The sequence below is a fragment of the Eubalaena glacialis genome, chromosome 7 (genome assembly GCF_028564815.1).
Source record: "Eubalaena glacialis isolate mEubGla1 chromosome 7, mEubGla1.1.hap2.+ XY, whole genome shotgun sequence".
Lineage (NCBI taxonomy): Eukaryota > Metazoa > Chordata > Mammalia > Artiodactyla > Balaenidae > Eubalaena > Eubalaena glacialis.
The window spans coordinates 86,563,673-86,586,929 of record NC_083722.1 but is presented as its reverse complement, the minus strand read 5'-3'; the positions used below and the strand labels follow the sequence as shown (position 1 = coordinate 86,586,929).

Below are 23,257 nucleotides of genomic sequence, written 5' to 3'. Positions count from 1 at the left end.
CATTCTCCCATCCCACTCCCACCAAACAACCCCGGGAAGATCATGCTTGTGCCACTGAGTGTTTCTGTTCTGTACTTTGGGAGGCTTTCATTCTCCCATTAGTTTAATGAGAAAAAAAAATACAGGCCCGATAAGAATACCTTCCAGGGCAACCCAAATAAGCGTCAAAGAGTTAAAGCAAGTTAATAAATGAGAGATAGTTAAATATGTACACATCTCTTAATGTTTGCATATTGGGAGAGAGAGGGATGGGGAAGTTCCCATTCTGCGTAAAATATAACATAATAAAGGGGTCATTTTGTTGTCTTGAGGGTCATTTTGCTAATTAACTAGAATATCTTCTTCAGCTCTCTATTTTTAATTACCTTTTCTTGGTAATGAAAGTAAAAACAATATACTAAAAGAGACTTTATTGAGTGCCAGGTCTTGTTTTAACCATTTCCTATACATGATTTATTTAATACAACATTACTATGAAATAGTTAACACTGTCTCTGTTTTCCAGATAAGGAACAGAGGTGGTAAGCAATATTCTCAACAAAACACAGCAAGGAAGTTCCAGAGCGGGGATTTGAACCCAGGCAATCCACCTCTAGAGTTCAAGCTACATTATGTTGCTTCAGTAAATTCACAGTGTAAAAAGTCATAAAACTTATTGGAGAAAATCTGGAAAACGTGGACAAGTGTACAAAGAATATTTGATGCATTCATAATCTCACCACCTAGAAATAAATTAACATGTTGATGCAGTGATCATGACATAATCTCTATAAATAGGACACAGTTTTTGTTGTTATCCCAAGTGAAAAGCTATGTGGTTTATCACCAAATTTGGAGAATATATTTGCGGTGGACTGACAAACCATGGAGTACGTCTTAGACAAAATTCATTTTGGAGACCTCATGGATCATCTCCCAAATCTAAGCAATCATCTATTTTTCAGAAACCAAGGTTGAGCACATGCTATTATGACTGTCAATTGGAAAAGACCTACCACATATGCTAAGATACCATGAACAGAGAAAACCAACCGTGGCTTCAAATTTGAAACCTGAACTGAAAACCACTGAAGGAGATTTCTGACCAAGCTGGTTTTCCTATGAGCAACAGTGTACAACATCTTTTAGAGTGAGAGAAAATAGGGATCGATCTGTCTATCTATCTATCTATCTATCCATCTATCTACCTATCTACCTTTACCTCTCTCTCTCTTTACCTATCTATCCATCCACCTGTCCATCCATCCATCCACTCACCCACTCACCTACCCATTCATCCATCCACTTTCTTTAATGTTGGTAATTCACACAATGGTACTGTCTTAGGTTGGATTACCCAGAAGCAGACCCTGAGATCAAGATTTGAGTGCAACTTGTTTTTGGAAGATTCATCTCTGGAAACACCAATAGGCCAGTGGAGAATTGAGACAGGAAAGGGAAAGCAGGTAGTAAAAGGTGTGTTAATGACCATGTTTCCACTGTGGGAAGTACCTGCTGGGTTCTTCTGAGAGATGGTGTGGGACCTGTCTCAGAGCTGTGCCCCAGGAGAGGTGAGGCACTTAGGATATTTATCCTCCAACTCACATTTGTCATTGGATGAAGGCTGCTCCAGGAGATATTAACTCCCCAGCATTTCTGGCCTGCCCTGCATACTGACCAAGCAAGTTCCTGTGGCTTGAGAAAGCCCTTTAACAGCTATATGGGTTTACAATAAAAAGTGTAGGTGTGAATCGTGAGGGACTAACAGGTATGGGCAATGGCAGCATGTGCTACAGCCAGCTAGTATAAAATAAAACAAAATTGGAATCATTTTATATATATATATATATCCTTAAATGTTATTTGAGGAAATGACTTTCAGTGTCTGCCTACCACATTTTATTTAACTGATTCCCTATTTTTTGGACACATAAGATATTTCTAATTTTGAGGTACTTAGAATAATTCAACAATAAATACCTTTGTACACACTTCTTTCTCTATATCTCTGGTTATTTCTTTAGGATAAATTAATCAAGGGCAATTTTGTTAATTATCTAAAGCAGGGATTACTAATCCCATATCTAGAAGAGTGCTTGACATTGATAGAAAACACAATATCTTTTTTTATCCTGACAGGCGACTCCAGACATAACAGTGACATAACAACTTAATTTACTTTTCATGATGAATCTGCTGTTATTCTCTATACTCAGTTGTTCTCAAATGATGGAAGATTTTTACGCCTTTATTATGGAACCTTTTTGACTGTCTAGCCAAGGTGGCAAGTTTATCACCTGTCATCAAATGAGCTGATTACTTTCAAGAAGCCAGAGGTGAACGCCTTCTCTATAAGAAGGTCATTAACAACCTTGCTCTCTTTCTTCACAAACATCATCTCACACAGGCTTAAGGGAAAACGGTTCGAGCCTTAGCATTTTGCATTTTACTTGTCTGAGGGAAAAACATACCGAATTCTATTTGCCATTGTCCAACAGCCTGGCATGCTTTCCTTCCTACGGAAATATCTCATGAAATTCCTTAATGACCACCATTCATTACCTCCAATGGCCTTTTAGTTTTCACTTTTCTTTGAAGTGCTGAGTGGTATCACTCATTCATGATGTATCCCTACCTTCTGTGAAGCCTACACTTGCCTGGTTGTCCCACCCCTTTTCCTTCTGGCTCTTCTTGGTCTCGCTCAGTCACTGCTCTCCTTCATTTCTTCTACGTGTGGGCATCTCCCAGAGCTTAGCCCTGTGTGCCCACTCTTCCATCTGTCTTGAAGACCTCTCTTCATCTAGGACTTACTTTTCACTCCATGAAGATGACTCTTGGAGCCCCATTTCCAGGCTTACCCTATCTCTTCTTACATGGGGTTCAAGCATGAAACTTCTTGATAGAAAACACAAACTCAGCATGATCAAATCCAAATTTATCTTCTCCACTTTAAAACGGTTTTCCTTATTATTCTCTCCTTACCTTCTTGGACTCTTTCCCCATATTCAATCACGTAGGAGTTCAAGGTCTTCTAAAATCTTGTCCAAAGTCATCTTTCCAGCTTTATCACTTTACTCCATCATCATTTTTGGCTCTACTCAGCATGCTTCAAACAACCTGAACATTGCTTTCTTCAGTTTTTATTCAAATTAGTAGACCATATTATACAACATATGAAATCCAAAATCTTGAGTTTGATTTTCTATGTGATGCTGAACAAATTTCTCTCAGCTCAGTCTTCTCAAATGGAACCTCAGAACCCCCTTCACAGAGATGGTGCAATAATTATGTAGTATACTCTGACCCTTCAAAACTAACCTTTGCCATGAAAACTTTTATTCCTATAGTCCCTAAGCTCTCCACTCTGATTTCCTCTGTTGTGTGACAGGCATCATATATAAATGCAAAGTGTTAGTTGGCATTCCTCAAGTAGGCTTCCTCCAAATGTGTTAAATTTCTTTAAAATAAGAAACTCTACTTCCCATTTTTGTGTATAAATAAAGTGCTAAAAATATTGAACACAGAACCCCCCAAATTATCAAATGAGTTTTCTATGAAAGTAGCATATTACAGTAGATGAGAAAAACAGTTAAATGTTGTTTGTTCATTTTAATCACAGACCAAACAGGTCAGGTGACAAATGTTTTATTCCCATAGTAAAAGGACATATTGCTGAATTAAATTCCTTCTGATAGAAGCGTGCATGAAAAATGCATACATGTGGTGGTGTGAAGGAGTTACAGTTTGGGCATATTTATTGGAAGCAGCACATGAATATTTTGTAAATTATCTATCATTTTGTAAATTGACATTATCTCACATTTGATAATCTGATAAGGAAGTTAAGTAGCTTCCTTTGATCTGTCATTTACGGACTAATTGTTTTTGTTCAAATGACTTGGCATTAGAGTTTACTGTCTTCCTTGTGTTTGCAATAAACAGAATAGTCAGAAACTGCTGAATACTCTCGTTTTGTTTCTAAGATTATGATCAAATCATTGACATTGGTTTGTAAAATTTTATTTATTTATATTATTTTTTTAATAGATCTTTATTGGAGTATAATTGCTTCACAATACTGTGTTAGTTTCTGTTGTACAACAAAGTGAATCAGCCATATGCATACATATATCCCCATATCCCCTACCTTTTGAGCCTCCCTCCCATCCTCCCTATCCCACCTCTCTAGGTCGTCGCAAAGCACCGAGCTGATCTCCCTGTGCCATGCTGCTGCTTCCCACTAGCTGACTATTTTACATTTGGTAGTGTATATATGTCAGTGCTACTCTCACTTCGCCCCAGCTTCCCCCTCCCCGCAAGTCCATTCTCTATGTCTATGTCTTCATTCCTGCCCTGCCACTAGGTACATCAGTACCATTTTTTTTTTTTTTTTAGATTGCATATATATGTTAGCATACAGTATTTGTTTTTCTCTTTCTGACTTACTTCACTCTGTATGACAGACTCTAGGTCCATCCACCTCACTACAAATAACTCAATTTCATTTCTTTTTATGGCTGAGTAATATTCCATTGTATATATGTGCCACATCTTCTTTAACTATTCATCTGTTGATGGACGTTTAGGTTATTTCCATGTCCAGGCTATTGTAAATAGTGCCACGATGAACATTGTGATACATGTCTCTTTTTGAATTATGGTTTTCTCAGGGTATATACCCAGTAGTGGGATTGCTGGGTCATATGGTAGTTCTATTTTTAGTTTTTTAAGGAACCTCCATACTGTTCTCCATAGTGGCTGTATCAATTTACATTCCCACCAACAGTGCAGGAAGGTTCCCTTTTCACCACACCCTTTCCAGCATTTACTGTTTCTAGATTTTTTGATAATGGCCATTCTGACTGGTGTGAGGTGACACCTCATTGTAGTTTTGATTTGCATTTCTCTAATAATTAGTGATGTTGAGCTTCTTTTCATGTGCCTCTTGGCCATCTGTATGTCTTCTTTGGTATATTTAGGTGTTCCTCCCATTTTTTGATTGGATTGTTTGTTTTTTTGATATTGAGCTCCATGAGCTGTTTGTATATTTTGGAGATTAATCTTTTGTCCGTTGTTTCAGTTGCAAATATTTTCTCCCATTCTGAGGGTTGTCTTTTCGTCTTGTTTATGGTTTCCTTTGCTGTGCAAAGACATTGGCTTGTAAAATTTTAGAAGAAAATAACTTTTTGATGATTTCCATCACCAGCATCTTGCTAAACCACCTTACTTCTGAAACAAATGACTTCAGAGTAGTCTGAATAAATTCTAGATGTGTCTCTTACTACTGAAATCTTCCCCGAAAAGATAGTGGCACAATATTTTAAAGTACCCAAATGCACAATTGAAATTGCAACTCTAGTAAAATTGGGCCTCTTTGGAATGTATATCTCCTACATGGACATTAATGGGACAAAAAGGTAAGACATTCTGTGGGAGGAGATAGGCTAATCTTGATTTCTTAACAGTATAGACAGTAAATATTGTACAGATGTGATCTGCAGAGTGGCAAAAGCTTTCTTGCTTTTTTCTAGAATGGTGGTTTTTAAAATGCTTCTAGGAGACCTAGGGTTCTGAAGAGATATTACAAGCACGGTACAGCTGGGGGTGGGCAACGTGTGTGGCAGGGAGAGGGCTCAGGAAGACCAGCTGGATGCTTCAAGTCCCCTTCCTCCTCTTGTTCAACTTTTTCAATGACTCATATCTGTTATATAGAGAGAGCTTCAGAGCAAGATAAGGTATGGAAGAAAAGTTCTGCTATTAAAAAAAAAAAAAAAGTTTCATAATTTTTGTTTCAGAACCCAAGTAAAAATCTTTCAAATGAGCAGGCCACTATACTTACAGATGGTAATAAACCTTTTTATCCAATTTCTCCAGTTGCTTTTAATTGGGCCAGTAATATGGCTTAGGAAGAAAATGAAGAAGCCCAAGGCTGGAAAATGTTTGTGTGAAAGGCCTTTTCAAATTGTTCACTTAGCTAAGGGCTGCGTGAAGTTAGATATCACCCTGCTCTCCACCACCACCCCAACCTAGGCACTGGTTTTCCAACTACACAGGTTTCTTGACTGGTATCTTTTAGTTTGAGGGATAGAGAGACCTGTGTTCAATGTTCAGCGACCTGCTGCTCTTTAAATACTAAGGGACTGGGACTTTCTCGGTGGCGCAGTGGTTAAGAATCCGCCTACCAATGCAGGGGACATGGGTTCGATCCCTGGTCCAGGAAGATCCCACATGCCGCGGAGCAACTGAGCCCGTGCGCCACAACTACTGAGCCTGCGCTCTAGAGCCCGTGAGCCACAACTACTGAAGCCCACGCGCCTAGAGCCCATGCTCTGCAACAAGAGAAGCCACCGCAATGAGAAGCCCGCGCACCGTAACAAAGACCCAACATAGTCAATAAATAAATAAATAAATAAATTTATATATAAAAAAAAAATTAAGGGACTGACCTTCAAGTCATCTGCTTCTACCATATCTCTTGGTGGGAAATCCTGGTAGAAAGCAATGCAGACCTTACAATGTCACGAATAATGTTACTAAGCATCCCACCCCTGTTGCCCAGCCAGAGAAAATTCTCATCTCCTCTTCTAGATCCCCTGTGTTGATGAGTAAGCATGCATTGGCTTGGCCATTCCACACTAAAGCCAAGGAGTTCCTCCAGAACCTTCAGACGTGTCAAGCATCCCCACTCCCACTTCCACTAGCATAGGAAGCTCTTATTACTAAATTACCAGGCATTCTATACTTAATATTTCTCTGCTTTGGACTCCCTTATTAGTTAATTAGGAGGGTATCTACTTGAGCAGAAGTGTCTGCAACTTTTATCACTGTATGACTCTTAAAAACCATTTAATACATTGGTATAAATGCCCTGTCTGCGTGATTCATTGGCTGTGAACGGAGTCACTTTTGTTTTGGACTAGGAAAAGTTCACTAGATCAGTATACTAAGGATGCGTTCCATGATATACAAATCTTCTGAGATGCTCAGTGAGAAAGGGTTTCTGTGGCCAAATATGTTTGGGGAAACATTGTGTTCTTGGTGATTCAAAATGTGTATTAGAATGGCAAAGTGCTAAGAAGTATTTCTTAAACTTATTTTATCATATAATTTAAAAATTCTGGGGCTTCCCTGGTGGCACAGTGGTTAAGAATCTGCCTGCCAATGCAGGGGACACGGGTTCAAGCCCTGGTCTGGGAAGATCCCATATGCCGCGGAGCAACTAAGCCCGTGCGCCACAACTACTGAGTCTGCACTCTAGAGCCTGTGAGCCACAACTACTGAGCCCACGTGCAGCAACTACTGAAGGCCGCGCACCCAGAGCCCATGCTCTGCAATAAGAGAAGCCACCGCAATGAGAAGCCCGTGCACCATGATGAAGAGTAGCCCCCGCTCGCCACAACTAGAGAAAGCCCATGCGCAGCAACGATGACCCAACACAGCCAAAAATAAATAAATAAATAGATAAATAAATAAATAAATTTATATAAAAAAAATTCTGCCTCCCTCCCTCCCTCTCTCCTTCCTTCCCTCTCTCCGTCTTATTCTCTATCTCTTTCTTCTTACTTTCTTCCTCTTTTCCTTTCTTTTTAGAAACATTAAATATCTAGGGCTCCATGGGAAAGATTTTGGAAAACACTGTACTTGCCTATTTAAGAAAAGTTTTTAGGGGCTAATTTCTACTTTTCTCTGTAATTCCAGAGCCAGCACTGTATCTGGCACAGAATGAATATTTGACAAATGTTTGCTAAACTGAAGGGCACACATGAGAGTAGATTAATAAGATGTCAAAATATTATGTTGAAAGTGTTTTACAAAATCACGCCAGTTATTTGGTACCAAGTGTTTGGTACTTTTACAGAAACAAATTATTTAGAAATTGAATTCAATTAATCCACTTTGGGTAGATGGATCAGAATCACAGGATGTCTGATTTGGGACAAGTCCTAGTAGGTATCTAGTCATCATTTCATAGACAGGTCTTACCTTTCATAGTGAATTTATAAAGAGGTTGAAAGAGTTATCTCAAGCAACTGAAGTATAGGAGTAGAGATGTGAGTTCTGGGCTTAACCCGAGTGGGCTCGAACACTGACTCTGCCATCTACGGGCCAAGGGAATGTGGGCAAATGCATCTGCGCCTCAGTTTCCTCATTTGAAAATGGCAATGGTACTTGTACTCCCCTCAAAAGGTCGCTGTGCTGACTTAATGATATTTAAGCTAAGCACAATGGCACATGGAAACAATATTAGCTATTAATATCATTAAACGCATTATCAGCCAGGATCGCATAGTCAGTATGAAATGAGAGGTGACCACATAATTCTAGAGAGAATTTGGGAGACCTTAAAGAATTATGGACAGGGAGGAAGAAATTGTATAACTGAGGTCTCCATATTGATGGACCCCAATACTGGGCAATCTGTAGCATTTTTTTGCGGAGGGAGAGTTAATTCTCGTTTGAAAGTACAACTCCCATGGAATAACTTTTCCCAGGGTAGGGTGTTAGGTGGGCATTTTACTTGTTTGGGCATTCTGCAGGCTCAGGAAGAATCCTCTCTTTTTACTCGGAAGTCTCTGGGAGATTGCATTTTTTAAAGAAACCACAGAAAGAAGAAAGTGCCCTGCCCCTCCAGGAGACGAGTGAGCACAAGTCACCATTCCCTACCTGAACGGGTAGGCAAATGCTACGTCAATGCTGAGGTTACTTTCCGTCTTGTTGACACAGTCCACACTCAGCCGCAGGCCTCCGGAATAGCCACCGCATGTTGCAAATGCAAAGATTGCAAAAAGCTGTGGAGAACAAAGAAACAAAAGAGAAGGCGGCTATTAGGATGGTGCTGATCTCATGAGATCTGTCAACAGGAGCTCAGCGTCTCACACTGAGAAAGGTTGGAGTTCTTCTAAAGTGCGGCATCTTATTTGGTTCAGGCTGGAATGAAGGCCAGGGTGATGATGGGGAATGGGGTGGTGGGGTCTGAAAAAATTGTCTGGAAAGCTGGAGTAATTTTGTTTGTAGAAAAATTAAACACAAGGACAAAATATCTGTGTTTGAGGCCAAATATCAGTGTAAAGAGCTGTCACACCTCAGAAGGTAGAGAAGGTAATCTCACATCAAAGGCTCTGGAGAGCTACACACCAAGGGATTAATGATGGATATTTCCAGGTGGGAAGAATTTGGTATGTTTCCTTGCTTGCTTCTTTTTGTTTATCTGTACTTTTTGCAATACACATGTTTTGTCTTTTGGAATAATACAGGTTTTTAAAAATGCATAGTTGGAGAATTTTAGAGTTGATGCGTGGAGGAAGAGGAGGTGAGTATCTAAAATATGCTATTCCAGAGGACAAGATCTCAGTATATGTCAGCCTCAATGCCCCTTTGGTGGTTACAACTCTATTCCTTGCTCTTTCTGAGTCAACTACTGAAAGGTTCAGCTGGTTATGAACTAATGTCATAGTCTATCCTAGTGTAGAACATGCATCTATGGGAATTAGGTACTGAAAATTAAGAGCAGGAACTCAGAGAAGTCTTCCAGAGAGAGGATACATCTGAGAAGGTGAGAATGGCCTAAGATGGGAAGGAAACAAATGCCAAACTTGGCCCACTTAGTTTGGCTAAATTCAAAAGAATTTCCTGCTCATTTCCAAAGAAAGTCAATCAAGTGCACTTAACACTCACCCATTCTGTAATACTCCCATTTATTTTATTTTAATTTTGGAACTCAGCTTCTTATAGTAGCTTGGAGTCCCCATTAGGAACACCAGATCACTTTGCATAGCGAGAGGAATTCTTGTGTAAGGGTTAAGTGCATGGGCTCTGGAATGTGACCTTGGGAAAGTTGCTTAATTCACCTGTGAAGCCGGCTGGTCCTGAACTTTTGTTTGTTGGGGTTTTTTTTGATTACTGATTCAATTTCATTACTAGTGATCAGTTTGTTCAGATTTTCTGTTTCTTCCTGATTCAGTCTTTTTTTGCTGTTTTTTGAACTTTATTTTTTTTTATACAGCAGGTTCTTCTTAGTTATCTATTTTATACATATTAGTGTATAGATGTCAATCCCAGTCTCCCAATTCATCCCATCACCACCACAGACAACCCCCCCCCCCAACCCCTGCCCCGTTCCTGATTCAGTCTTGGAAGATTGTATGTTTCCAGGAATTTATCCATTTCTTTGTGGTTATCTAATTTGTTGGCATATAATTGTTTGTAGTAATCTCTTATGATTCTTTGTATTTCTGTGGTGTCGGTTGTAACTTCTCTTTCATTTTTGATTTTATTCATTTGGGCCCTTTCTCTTTTTTTCTTGATGAGTCTAGCTAAAGGTTTATCAATTTTGTCTATCTTCTCAAAGAACCAGCTCTTAGTTTCATTGATCTTTTCTATTGGTTTTTAGTCTCTTTCATTTATTACCACTTTGATCTCTATTATTTCTTTTTCTTCTACTAACTTTGGGCTTTGTTCTTCTTTTTCTAGTTCCTGTAGGTGTAATGTTAGATTGTTTATTTGAGATTTTTCTTGTTTCCTGATGTAGGCCTGTATTGCTATAAACGTCCCTCTTAGATCTGCCTTTGCTGAGTCCCACAGATTTTGGAATGTTTTGTTTCTATTTTCATTTGTCTCCAGGTATTTTGTGATTTCCTCCTTGATTTCTTCAGTGATCCACGGACCAGAAGAAGCATGTTTGGTAGCATGTTGTTTAGCCTTTAAGTCTTTGTGTTTTTCACAGTTTTCTTCTTGTAACTGAGAGTCTAGTCTTATACCATTGTGGTGGGAAAAGATGCTTGAAATGATTTCAGTCTTCTTACATTTGAGACTCATTTTTTCGTCTAACATGTGATCTATCTTGGAGAATGTTCTAAGTGCATTTTAGAAAAATGCATATCCTGCTCTTTTGGGGTGGAATATTCTGTATTTATATATTAAGTCAATCAGATATAATGTGTCATTTAAGGTCAATGTTTCCTGATTGATTTTCTGTCTGGATGATCTATCCATTGATATAAGTGGGGTGTTAAAGTCCCCTACTATTATTGTATTGCTGTCAATTTCTCCTTTTATGTCTGTTAATATTTGCTTTACTGTTGGATTAGTCTTTTCTATTATTATGTAAGGCCCTTCTTTGTCTCTTTTTACAGTCTTTGCTTTAAAGTCTATTTAATCTGATGCAAGTATTGATACCCCAGCTTTCTTTTTGTTTCCATTTACATAGAATATCTTTTTCCACTTCTTCACTGTGTGTCTTTCACTCTGAAGTGGCTTTGAGGCCCGACTGAGACCGTTGTGGGTATGCTGGTATGTGGGGCTGGACCCCTGGAGCAGGAGACACCTGGAGGGGTGCCAGTGCCAGCTGGGGATGCCTGCTGGGTAGAACGTGGCAGCAGCTGCTTTGGGGGAGCCAGTTGGGGCAGGCAGGTTGGGCAGGGTAGGTCCTCAGGGAAATACTTGGTTGGTGCACATGGTGTTAGTTAAGTTGATGGAGAGTGACAGAAATGGTACATGCCAATGCTGGGCCCGCGAGGTGGATGGAGAGTTTTAAAAAAAAATGGCACCTGCCACTTCTTCTGTCCCTGGAGAAAATTTCACCAGATCTCTGCCCCTCCAGTACATGCCCTAAAATTTAGTCAATGAATCTCTTTCTTCTATGACACAGGCACTTCTTAGAAAAATTTTATTTATTTTATTTATTTTATTTTTGGCTGCGTTGGGTCTTCGTTGCTGCACGCAGGCTTTCTCTAGTTGCAGTGAGCGGGGGCTGCTCTTCGTTGCAGTGCACGGGCTTCTCATTGCAGTGGCTTCTCTTGTTGTGGAGCATGGGCTCTAGGCACGTGGGCTTCAGTAGTTGTGGCTCGTGGGCTTAGTTGCTCCGTGGCATGTGGGATCTTCCCGGACCAGGTCTCGAACCCGTGTCCCCTGCACTGGTAGGCGGATTCTTAACCACTGCACCACCAGGGAAGCCTGACACAGGCACTTTTTAAGCTGCTGCTTCTGCACTGGGACTTGGAGCAAGTGAGTATGTGTGTATGCTCTTCAAGAACTAAGTCTCAGTTTTCCACAGCCCTCCAGCTTTCCTGGACAGAAGCCGCTCTGGCTTTCAAAGCCAGACGTTATAGGGGCTCATCTTTCTGGTGCAGCTCCCGCAGGGCTCAAACCCCTCGCTCCTCAGGGGAAACCACCATGGCTGTGATATCCCTCCCTCTGTGGGTCAGGGCACCAGGGGTGTAGGTTCTGACTAGACCACATCTCTGCTCCTCTACCCATCTCAATGTGGCCTTTTCCTTGTATCCTTAGTTTTAGAAAACCTGTTCTGCTAGTCTTCAGGTCATTCTCAGAGATAGTTGTTCTATATGTAGTTGTAGTTCTTTTGTGTCTGTGGGAGGAGGTGAGCTCAGGATCTTCGTACTCTGCCATCTTGATCCAGAATTCACCGAGCTATTAGTTTTTAAAATCAGTATTTTAAAATAGAAACAACTTGACCAAACGATATAATAGATGTAGTAAAAGCAAAATGTGCTAATGCGCTAAAGCATTTAGAACAGATCCTGGCACAGAAAAAGCACTCAATAAATGTTAACAAGGGTTATTACTTGAACTTTTTGGTAAGATCTTGCAGGACATAAAATAGGGAATTTAGACTTACTCCCTAGCTAAATCTATATGACCATCAGCCCCAGTGAACCAACATCTAAGCACTCCAGAAACACTGATCTTTTTTGCTTTGTTTGCTTTTCTTCCTAGTTTGTACCACCGATGGGACTTGAGGAGGCATTTAGAAGCTACTCCAACCCACTGTGAAATCTGGAGATGATACACACAGAACACCAAAGCTGAAAGGAATCAGATCTTTATCCTTGTGATGTGGATGTGCTCATGACCAAATGCTCTCTTTCTGTCAGCCTTTAGTACTGGTAGGAATAAGGAGGACATGATTTTAATCGCTCAATGCTGAAATCTAGATTTCATCATACAATACTGGATGTTTCAGCCCTTTGTGCCATGTCATGATAGCACCTTTGGTACGATTTCTTCTAGAAGAAAGGATGGAGTCATGGGGCCCAAAGCCCTGTGATACGTCGTGGAGCTAGCCCTTTCCTCACCTGTACAACAGAGGTATCCTCTGTATCTTCCTAAATCACTGAGAGAATAAAATGAGATGGAGTATATATTTACATGTAGCCCCCTCTCAATTCATGCAGAGATTTGTGTGGTATTTACACATGTGCACTTCTCTGGGGCAAGAGTTCTAAGCGTATAATCAACACTTGTAGAGGTAAAGGTTAGGAGGAATTATCTGTTGTTGCCATTATTAACTACGTACCATGGGCTAGCTATGTGCCCAGCACTTAACATATGTGATCATATTTCCTCTTGACAACAACAGAGTGTGTGTGTGTGAAGCTTAATATTCCTATATTAAAAATGTGGCAGAATAGCATAATGGTTTCAAACAGTTGTATTCTTAAAAATTCCCTGAAACGTTAAAATGTAGTGATTTAGAGGTAAAGGACCTAAAGACAAATCCTTTAAATTCAGTGCTTATGTGGCTACAAAGAAACTACCTTTGGCTTTTCATTTTATATTAAAGTGCTTTACATACCATAAGATATTATTAATACTACCATGCAGTGAACTTAAGATGGAATGATTATTATGTATTTAAATTATGTATTTAGTTCAAAATGTTTGATGCATAGAAGGAAGGCATCAGAGTACTGAAACCACACAAACCACTATTTTTTCTTTTAACTTCTATTGATCTGTGAAAACATGAGACGTGGTACGTGAGTTAAATATGATACCTATGGGCTTTCTGGTTACCTTTCCTTCCCCACAGTCCTCACTGATTAAAGGGAAATCATACTGTGTGACCGATATCAAACTCACATGGGTTTGGTGAGGGTTAAACAGATAATGTCTGTATAACATTGGAAGAGTCAGATCCTGCTGAGTGAATAACGTATTACAGGGATGGCTGATTCCATATTTGGGAGAGTGAAATTAACTCCTTCAGACTATATCAGCCAGGGACCTGGTTCTGTAATTACAATACATCAGGGCAGAGTGGAGAGAGGGAAATGGAAGCTCTTTGGGGGTTCGAAATTCTCTTGGTGTTGCAGAAAAATGTAGAGTGGGAGGGAACTTTGGAAATCCTCTCACTGATTCCCCTTCCAGAAGTCCGTCCAGCTACTCCACCCTGGTGGTACAGGGGAGCAGTTCTGGAGTCAGGTGGATGTGAACTTGAGTCCAATTCCTAGCTGTCTGACATTGAGCGGGTTATTTTAACTTCTCCAAACCTCAGTCCTAAATCCACTAAATCAGGACTAATTCACTGGCTTATTTAGCAGCTGTTTAATGGTGTATTTACCAGGTGCCAGATGGTGGGGCACAGAAAGGTAAAAAGGTCAGAGAAAAGACAAAGAAAAAGTAGGTCCCTGCCTGCTCTGGAGCTTAATGTTGGATGGGGGTTGGGACAGAAGCAAAAGAACATACAAATAAAATAATTACAAATTGTGCTCTATGTTGGGAGGGGAACCTCTTCCAGACAGGGTGTTATACCCGAGGATGTCACATTTACACTAAGACCTTGAGGATGAAGGAGAAGAAGCCACGGGTGATGGAGGGTGGGGTGGAGGGAAGAGCTCTGGGCAGAGGGCACAGCTTAAGTGAAAGCTCTGAGGGAGGAAAGGCTTGACAAGTTCAAGGATCCAATGGAAGGTCAATGTGGCAGTTGGATGGTGAACGAGGTTGAGAGTAATTTACTGCAGTGACTTTGTGTACATTAGCTGATGTGAAGCATCAGGCTCAGAGCCCTCACCAAACCATTAAAGTATCCCCTCCTCTTCCTCCTCCTCCACTCCCCTCCTCCCACCACCGCACTATTGAAGAAATTGAGAACTAGAGAAGAAAATTCACTTGTCCCAACTCAGCTAGAGCAGAGTTGGAACTAGAATCCTCATCTGTAGACTCCCTCAGTCAGCAGTCTTCTAATTAGCTCTAGAATAACAGGAAGAACAATTTTTGGCCACATGGATAGAAGGATTGTCAAATGGTCCAGGCTTCTTTGCCAAGAAATGTACCACAGGGCTTTAGTGGCCTGAGGTTTTCCATGTGCTCCATTAGGGTCTCACAAACACATACTGCAAAGTCCACTGCCAAGTGGGTACTCTGCTCTCTCTTTCTCCTTTCCTTCTTTCTTTCCTTTCCTCTCTTCCTTTCTTCCTTCCTTCCTCCCCCCACCCCGTCCTTCCTCTTTTCACCCTTGATGGGGTGGAAGATTTTAGAAGAAGAATATTGGAAGATGCTGTAAAGAGACATAAATTTCTCAGCTTCACAAGTGTTGCTCAGAGAGGCCATCAATACTAGCAAGAGGACGGCTTGTGTGTCTTGTAGATGCTTGGCTCTGCAAGACTAATGCTGATTCCTGAGACAGACAATATCCCCTCCTCGGAGATGGAAGAGATGGGAAAACTTTGTGTTATGCAGCCAGGAAGGAATGAGAACTAGGGATGGGTCCTGGAAGGCTCAAGAGGGAGAAGAGCCTGAGGGGACCTGTGTGTGTGAGGTGTAGACAGAGATGAGAGAGAAGAGCTCAAGAGAAAAATTTCCATCTGAGGCCAACTCTCTAAGGACTACACGTGACTTGATGACAGACATAAAGACACTGTGCTTGTGTGTGTGCACGTGCCCATGTGTGATTTTCTCTATGTGTGATTTTCTCTAAGCTCCGTGCTCTGTGTTCATCCTAAGCCAAACCTTTGCCTTCTTCCTGGTAACGCAGTGTACTTGCTCACCGTCCTAGACATCGAGGGCATGCCCAGGGGTAAAAGTCCACTTACCCAAAACAAGTGAAATCGTAAGAGCTTTCTGTTCAGTCAGAATGGCCAACATCAAAAAGTCTACAAATAACAAATGCTGGAGAGGGTGTGGAGAAAAAGGAACCCTCCTACACTGTTGGTGGGAATGTAAATTGGTGCAGCCACTATAAAGAACAGTATTGAGGTTCCTTAAAAAACTAAAAACAGAGTTACCAAATGATCCAGAGATCCTACTCCTGGGCAGATATCTGGATAAAACCACAGTTTGAAAACATACTTGCACCCCAATGTTCATAGCAGCACTATTTACAATAGCCAAGACATGGATGCAACTTAAGTGTCCATCGACAGATGAGTGGATAAAGAAGATGTGGTGCATATACAATGGAATATTACTCAGCCATAAAAAAGAATGAAATAAGGCCATGTGCAGCAACATGGATGGATCTAGAGATTTTGTCATACTAAGTGAAGTAAGTGAGAAAGAGAAAGACAAATACCATACGATATGTGCTTATATGTGGTATCTAAAAAATGATACAAAACAGAAATAGACTCACAGACGTAGAAAACAAACTTATGGTTACCAGAGGGGAAAGGGGGGGAGGGATAAATCAGGAATTTGGGAGTAAAATATACACACTATTATATATAAAATAGATAACCAACAAGGACCTACTGTACAGCACAGGAAACTCTACTCAATATCTTGTAATAACCTATAATGGAAAAGAATCTAAGAAAGAATATATATATATAACTGAATCACTTTGCTGTACACCTGAAACTAACACAACATTGTAAATCAACTATATTTCAATAAAAATTAAAAAAGAAAAAAAAGCTCTGTGTTGCTATCTTTCCTCAAGGTCTGAATTCTCCTCAAACAGAGCAGACACCTCACCCTCCAGCACATTCTAAGATAACCAATATCATAACCACTGGCCCAATCATTCACCTCCCTTGAGTTCAGGGGACTGATATAAATCTTCTATGATGAACTCTCATTTCACTACTGTCTTGGATGATCTACGGCTCTGTTCCTAACAACAAAAATTACTCTATAAATGGGAGAAATTAGCCAGCAGAGATTTCCCTTGCATGCAGTCTGATTCGGAATACATTCGGATGAAAGAGAACAGAAGCACTGCCTTGCACTTTCTGGCTTAATGAGCATCCACAAACGAAAATCCCCCATAGCAGAGCAGGAATATCTTTACACAGTTGACGATATCAAAGGTTTTCCCCTGGAAAGAGGTCAAGCAGCTCCCTCCTTCGAATTAATTGAACCACACAAGGAATATCAGTGAAAGGTGCTATTAATCCTTCTGGTTAATTTGCAAGGCATAGTTGAAAGCAATAGGTTGGAGGAGGACAGGAAATCAGGCTGATTAATGGCTCTCATGGGGATTGTGGTCTGCAGTGAAGTCAGGGAGGGGACATCTTCCAAGGCCTGATACACAGTCTCATACATGAACATGGAAGAAATAAGTGAGAGTAAGGAGCCTGGCTGGAAAGTTAGTGGGATACTGGGACCAACTACTGGTACTTCTCTTACCACCAAGCTGTGTGTGCTGACAATCAGATCTCCAGAGGATAAAGCTTTGGTTTATAGCATTTGCCAATTTCCATGGTGTAAATACTCCCACGATGGCCAATTCCAAGCTACCAACATAAAACCTCTGAACCTTGATTGGGAAGAGAGCTGCACAGTCAGCTGTGCTCTAGCACACCACTGTCACCAAAGGAATTTCCCTGACTCTCCCCTGGAGCAAGAACCATGGACTAATTTCATTGATTTACGCCTCTTATTTCATATTTACTCTTATTTCATATCTCATATTTTCTCTTATTTCATATCACTTACCTTGGGCTTCTTTCACTGATTTCACTTCAATTATTCATTCATTTATCCATTCAATCACTTATTATTCACTTACTGATTTAGCTATTGGAGGAGAGACCGTTGATGCTCTGCTGAGATCCCCGCAGCCCACCCTACAGGTCACCTGCATTTTCAGGGGGACAGTCCTCATACGCATCAAAGGCTCCTCCCCAAACACTCAAGGCTCTCCGCTGAGGGCTTTCTCAGGCAGCAGGAATGCAGCCTGTGACTGGGGCACGGTGCGAGTCTCTGGGAGTCAACTCCCTGGCAGCTTCCAAACAATGTGGGATGGAAACTGGTGGATAAACCCCCAGGGTCCTTGTCTGTCTGTGGGGAAAGTCTGAGGTGTGTTCAATATAGTTTCTTCCAATGGGATTAAGCCCCTGCTGCCCACAGCAACATCTGCTCACGAATGACACCCTTGGTGGGCGTTTTCCTTTTTCTGTCTCATTTCCCCACTCATCATTGTGCTTCCTGGCATTACTTCTCAGGTGACCTTGCTGAGTCTAGATTCTTGTATTTTCAAAAAGCAGGTCTCAAGATCTGCTTTTGAGGAATGCAACTGAGACAGTTACCAAACACGGACCCAGCACCGATTAGTCTCTAGGCACTGCAGTGGCCCTAGGACTGTATTAATGAAAGGACTGGTACCACCCAGCGCACCTTAGCTCATGCCTCTCAGCTTCTAGCTCGCCACGCTCTCATCTCTGCAGCCCTCTCCAAATAAGCTGAGCCCCTTTGCAAACAGAAAGTCTTCTTGGACTACGTTGTCCAGAGGAGGGCTCCTGACCCCAGCCCACCCAACCCTGACTCCCATTATTCCCCGCCGCTGTTGTTGTTCACCTGAGCAGACATTTAAAAACCTGTATTTGTTCGGCACAGTGTATTCACCTGTTTACATTTTGTCTGACCACTTCCCCGAGGAAAGGTAATACCCTTGTCTGTGTTTACTGATGAATCCCAGCCCTTGGCACGAAGTAGGCGCTCCCTAAACACACGTTGACTAAATACGTAAATATATTCGGCTCCCCTACCTCCAGGGAACTTGCTGTCCATTTGGGGATGCGGACAAGTGGATGAACAGGTGCAGTGACAGTGCTTTACGGTGGTGGCAGTCACTGGAGCATGCTAGAGGAAAATGTGGTGCATGCTTGCAGAGGAGTGGAGGGGATGTGAGGCATGGAGTGGAGTCCGCAGGAATGGAGAGCTAAGCAGACACCAGGCAAGCATGCCAGGTTTAGCCAGGTTTACCCAGGTAAGAGGGAGAAAATGAGTGTTTTAGGCAGAGAGAGCAACAAGTCAAAGATACTCAAGTGAGCAAGTGAGGCACATCTCGGCCGTGCAGTTGGTAGGACAGGAGCAGACATTGTAAGATGGGAAGAAAGCGGTGACTCCATTCAGGAGGCAAGAGGGATGTGTCAGGTCTGGTCTAGGAAGGATCCGAAAACTACGGCTCCTGAGCCATGTCTAGCCACATCCATTCATTCGCGCATGGTGTACGGCTGCTTTCAGGTGACAATGAGAGAGCCGAGTATGGACAGTAAAGATTCTACGGTCCAGGGACTTCCCTGGTGGCGCAGTGGTTAAGAATCCGCCTGCCAATGCAGGGGACATGGGTTCAAGCCCTGGTCTGGGAAGATCCCACATGCCGCGGAGCAACTAAGCCTGTGCGCCACAACTACTGAGCCTGCGTGCCACAGCTACTGAGCCCTTGCGCTTAGAGCCCGTGCTCCGCAACAAGAGAAGCCACCATAATGAGAAGCCCACGCACCGCAACGAAGAGTAGCCCCCGCTCGCCGCAAATAGAGAAAGCCGGCGCGCAGCAACAAGGACCCAACACAGCCAAAAATAAATAAACAAATAAACAAACAAACAAACAAAAAGATTCTACAGTCCAAAAAGGCAAACCTATTTACTATCTCGTCGTTACAGAAATTGTCCGTCCGTATGAGGAAACCTGGGTTTTAGGAGGGGGTTGGGTTTTCGGCAGGGGAGGGGCGTGACAAATCTGCATTTCAGAAAAGCCACACTGGCAACAGCGGAGAGTGCGGATGGAGAGAGGGCAGGACCTGACGCTGGAAGATGAGCAAGTGTTTCACTTCCCCAGACAGTCTGCAGACGCTTTGCCAGCAGGACCACACCTCAGCTCTCTTTGTATCCTTGCTGTGCCAAAACATGGTAGGCGGCTCATAAATGTTGTCAAGTGAATGAAAATATGAATGAATGAGCAAGACAAGATGAGAGGATGACGGGCTTGAAAACGTGAACCCTGGCACCGAAGCCCAGAATAATAAACACTGTGAAGGCAATGATGACGGCAATGATAACGATGATGATAGCACTAAAAAAATCAACCACATTTGATTCTCGGGGCCAGTCTCTTCAGTAAATACATTATTTATATGAGCCCATTTAATCCTCTCAACAACCCTCTGAAGTGGAAACATAACCCCTTGTTTTTCACATGAGGAAACTGGGTCAAACTGCACGCCAAGATCACATGGGTTATTGGTATGTTAAGTAGTCGTGGTTTGAACTCGGATCTGCCTTTCTCTAAAGTTTATCTTCCTTCTTCCCAACTCTCCCAGGGCTGTGAAGGGCATCTCACTTGGCTGGAGCAGACTATGGGAAGACTAATATCAATTATGGGCTAGTTAAGGCTTTCTCTGTCACATCAATGCTCAGGAAGCCAAGTGAGGACGGAATGAAGCATCGGTAAGACAAAGCCCTGATCATCCACGTGGATGCCAGTGGCAGCTCGTGGATCCTGCCTCAGCCTCACAAGCCTTCGCTCTGCAGTATCACAGGATATTAGCGGGGAGGGACTTAGAATCTGGTACGATAAGAACACTGAAGAAGCCTGCCAGGAGTAGTTCTGCCAATTACATTTAACAAGCCCCTCTTCCTAATTCTCAGCCACCCATGGTGGGTCGGGGTGGGGGGTTCCTCACTTTCACTCCTGTCCATCATTCAACAGCTTATAGGTGAAAGAGACCCAGTTCCTGCCTCTCTACCTGCCTCTGATGAACCCCTCTGGTGCCTTCTCCTTTTGTGATTTGTCTTGGGCTGATGAGTCATTGGTCCTTAGCACCCCTGAGGAGCATTTCTGGGAACACAGTTGTTTAAAAGAGCTGATTACTCACTAGTAGCCCTGGAAAAGTGAGGAATACACACTGTCAGGGTATTTTCTGGTACAGAAAGAGTGTTTGGTTAACTGTGGCTTCCCTCATATCCCAGAAGCTGCCCAGGAGGCCCTCAGCTGACTGATGAACACTTCTAAAACTTAATGTTCCAATTCTACTCATTTTGGTCCAATTCTTCTTTCTTCTAGTGTTTCTTCTCTTATTGATAATTGGATTCTTCCAAAGAAATTGACAAAGCACCTATTCTTGCCATCAGTTTATGGTCACTGCAACACTCTGACCCAGAAGGTTTTTGTGAACAACCCTGTAAAATCTCAGATGAGACCTTCCCGTGAAGATAAAAACTGCAGGTCATCCCTGGAAGACAATCTAATTCTATCTTATTTGGAGGCACTGAAAACCATGGTCAAAAAGCTCTCCCCCATAGAGCTGTATGTTTTTTCTTGTTGTTGTATATAACTATCTGTGTTCTTAACCAGCTCCAATATCTTCCACGCTGCTTTCCATTTCAGGCTACCTGTCAAGAATTGTATACTGTGCCCTTCTAGCTGCTTTGTGATTTATATGAAATCTTCCCAAGCAAAGGCAGCCTCATAAAATTGGTACTTCATAGTAGCACCTGAGGAATTCTGACCAGGTCCTGCAGAAGGAGAACCCCAAATTACTTATATAGCATAAGAAGTTTCTGTTTTCATTTTCTTAAACCTGTAGCCTGGAGATGGATCACTTAATAACGTATTTGGGCACAGGTAACAGAAAGCTTGATAAATAGTGGCTTAAACAAAGAGGACTTTGTTTTTCATACGTATTGAGAAGTCCAGAACTAAGTGGCTGCTGGTATGATGATGTCTGAGCCAACATCACTTTGTTTCCTGTGGTCTCTGCCTCATCACCAAAAAATGGTTGCTGCATTTCCATGGATATCCTTAGCTGCACGGGAGCCTGAGAAGTAAATATTTGGCTTTCCTGGGCTGCAGAGGGAAGGTAGGCAATGGTACAAGGGCTGGGAATGGTTATTCAGTCAGCCAGTTGCCACTGTCTGCCCCAGAAATTTATGGGAGAAAGATGAAGAAGTAAAACAAGCATTCATGGCATTTTATAAAGGCAAGATAGCATAGTCAAGCCCATTCAGCATCTAGTCATTTCCTTTTCCCTGGACAGTACCTAGAAAGTCCTGTGCCTTATATGCTAAATTTAACACTTGCCCATGAAGAGAAATGTAAATTTCTACTTGAATTTTATTTTCCAACATAAAGCCTGACATAAATCTTTAAAGTAAAATGCATGACTGAAATAGTAAAAATAAATTGGAAACCTCATGCCTATTAAAAAAATAATCAAATAAATTTTGAAGTAGTCAATCAATGAACTATTATTATGCGATAGTTAAAAAGTATGAAAAGCAGTATAGAAAGTTATAGGTGATCTTATGTAAAGCAAAAAAAAAAAAAAATCAAATTGTCAAGTATGACATATGTGCATTACATTTTTGTAGAAGGAAGTATTTATACATGTATACATTTTTAATGGACTTGAAAAGGTCTAGAAAGGTTGTACTGAAGTATTATCAGTTTTTAACATTAAGGAATGAATTTTGGAAGCAGAATCTTATTTTTAAATTATTTTTGTATTGTTTCAACTTCTTCCAATAAGCATGTATAACTTTCGTAACTAAAAAAAAGATTTTATTAAAGCAAACTTACCGTTACCAAAGGGGAGAGGGAGGGTGGGAAGGACAAATTAGGCATATGGGATTAACAGATACAAACTACTATACATAAAATAGATAAGCAATAGGATTTACTGTATAGCACAGGGAATTATATTCAATATCTTGTAATAACCTACAATGGAAAATAGTCTGAAAAAATATATAACTGAATCACTTTGCTGTACATCTGAAACAAACACAATATTGTAAATCAACTATACTTCAATTTAAAAAAAAGATCTTATTAAAATTGCAAATTTAGACAACCTCTGGGTAACTTGAACAAAGTAAATTCAGGCCTGTCATTAGACAGCTATGCTACTTTTAACTTCCATTTTGATGAAAAAATGTAAAATCAAAGAAAACCCACTCCCTTTCAGAATTATCTTCATAATACCTTCAAATTATTTACATTTGGGGGAGGGACAATATAAGAATGGGGGGGAAAGGGTTATTATGGGATTATATGAAATCATGTGTGTGAAACTTCTGAAAATTGTAAAGCACTATAGAATTTAAAGAATCTTTCATTCAATAAAAAAAGTTAAAAAATTATTTACATTTATAGAGAGTGTAAATGGAATCACATTTTTGACTTGCTCATTTATTAAAATACTTTGGCAAAGTCACTGTTTACAATCAAGGTAAGACTATTTCAAAATATACCATGGGAATATATGCTTAAGAATGTGTCAATCTTTAGTTGAGTAAAAGTGTAACTTATCTTTTG

At 41.1% G+C, this 23,257-nt stretch overlaps 1 protein-coding gene across 1 annotated transcript in view; it reads right to left on the bottom strand.

Annotated features, from left to right (window-relative positions):
* Positions 1–23,257, bottom strand: part of SYNPR (synaptoporin) — a 295,505-nt gene that overhangs the window by 104,796 nt on the left and 167,452 nt on the right. Inside the window, exon 3 of the mRNA XM_061195503.1 lies at positions 8,644–8,768. Within this exon, the coding sequence (XP_061051486.1) occupies positions 8,644–8,768 (125 nt within the window). The remainder of the gene's footprint in view (positions 1–8,643; positions 8,769–23,257) is intronic.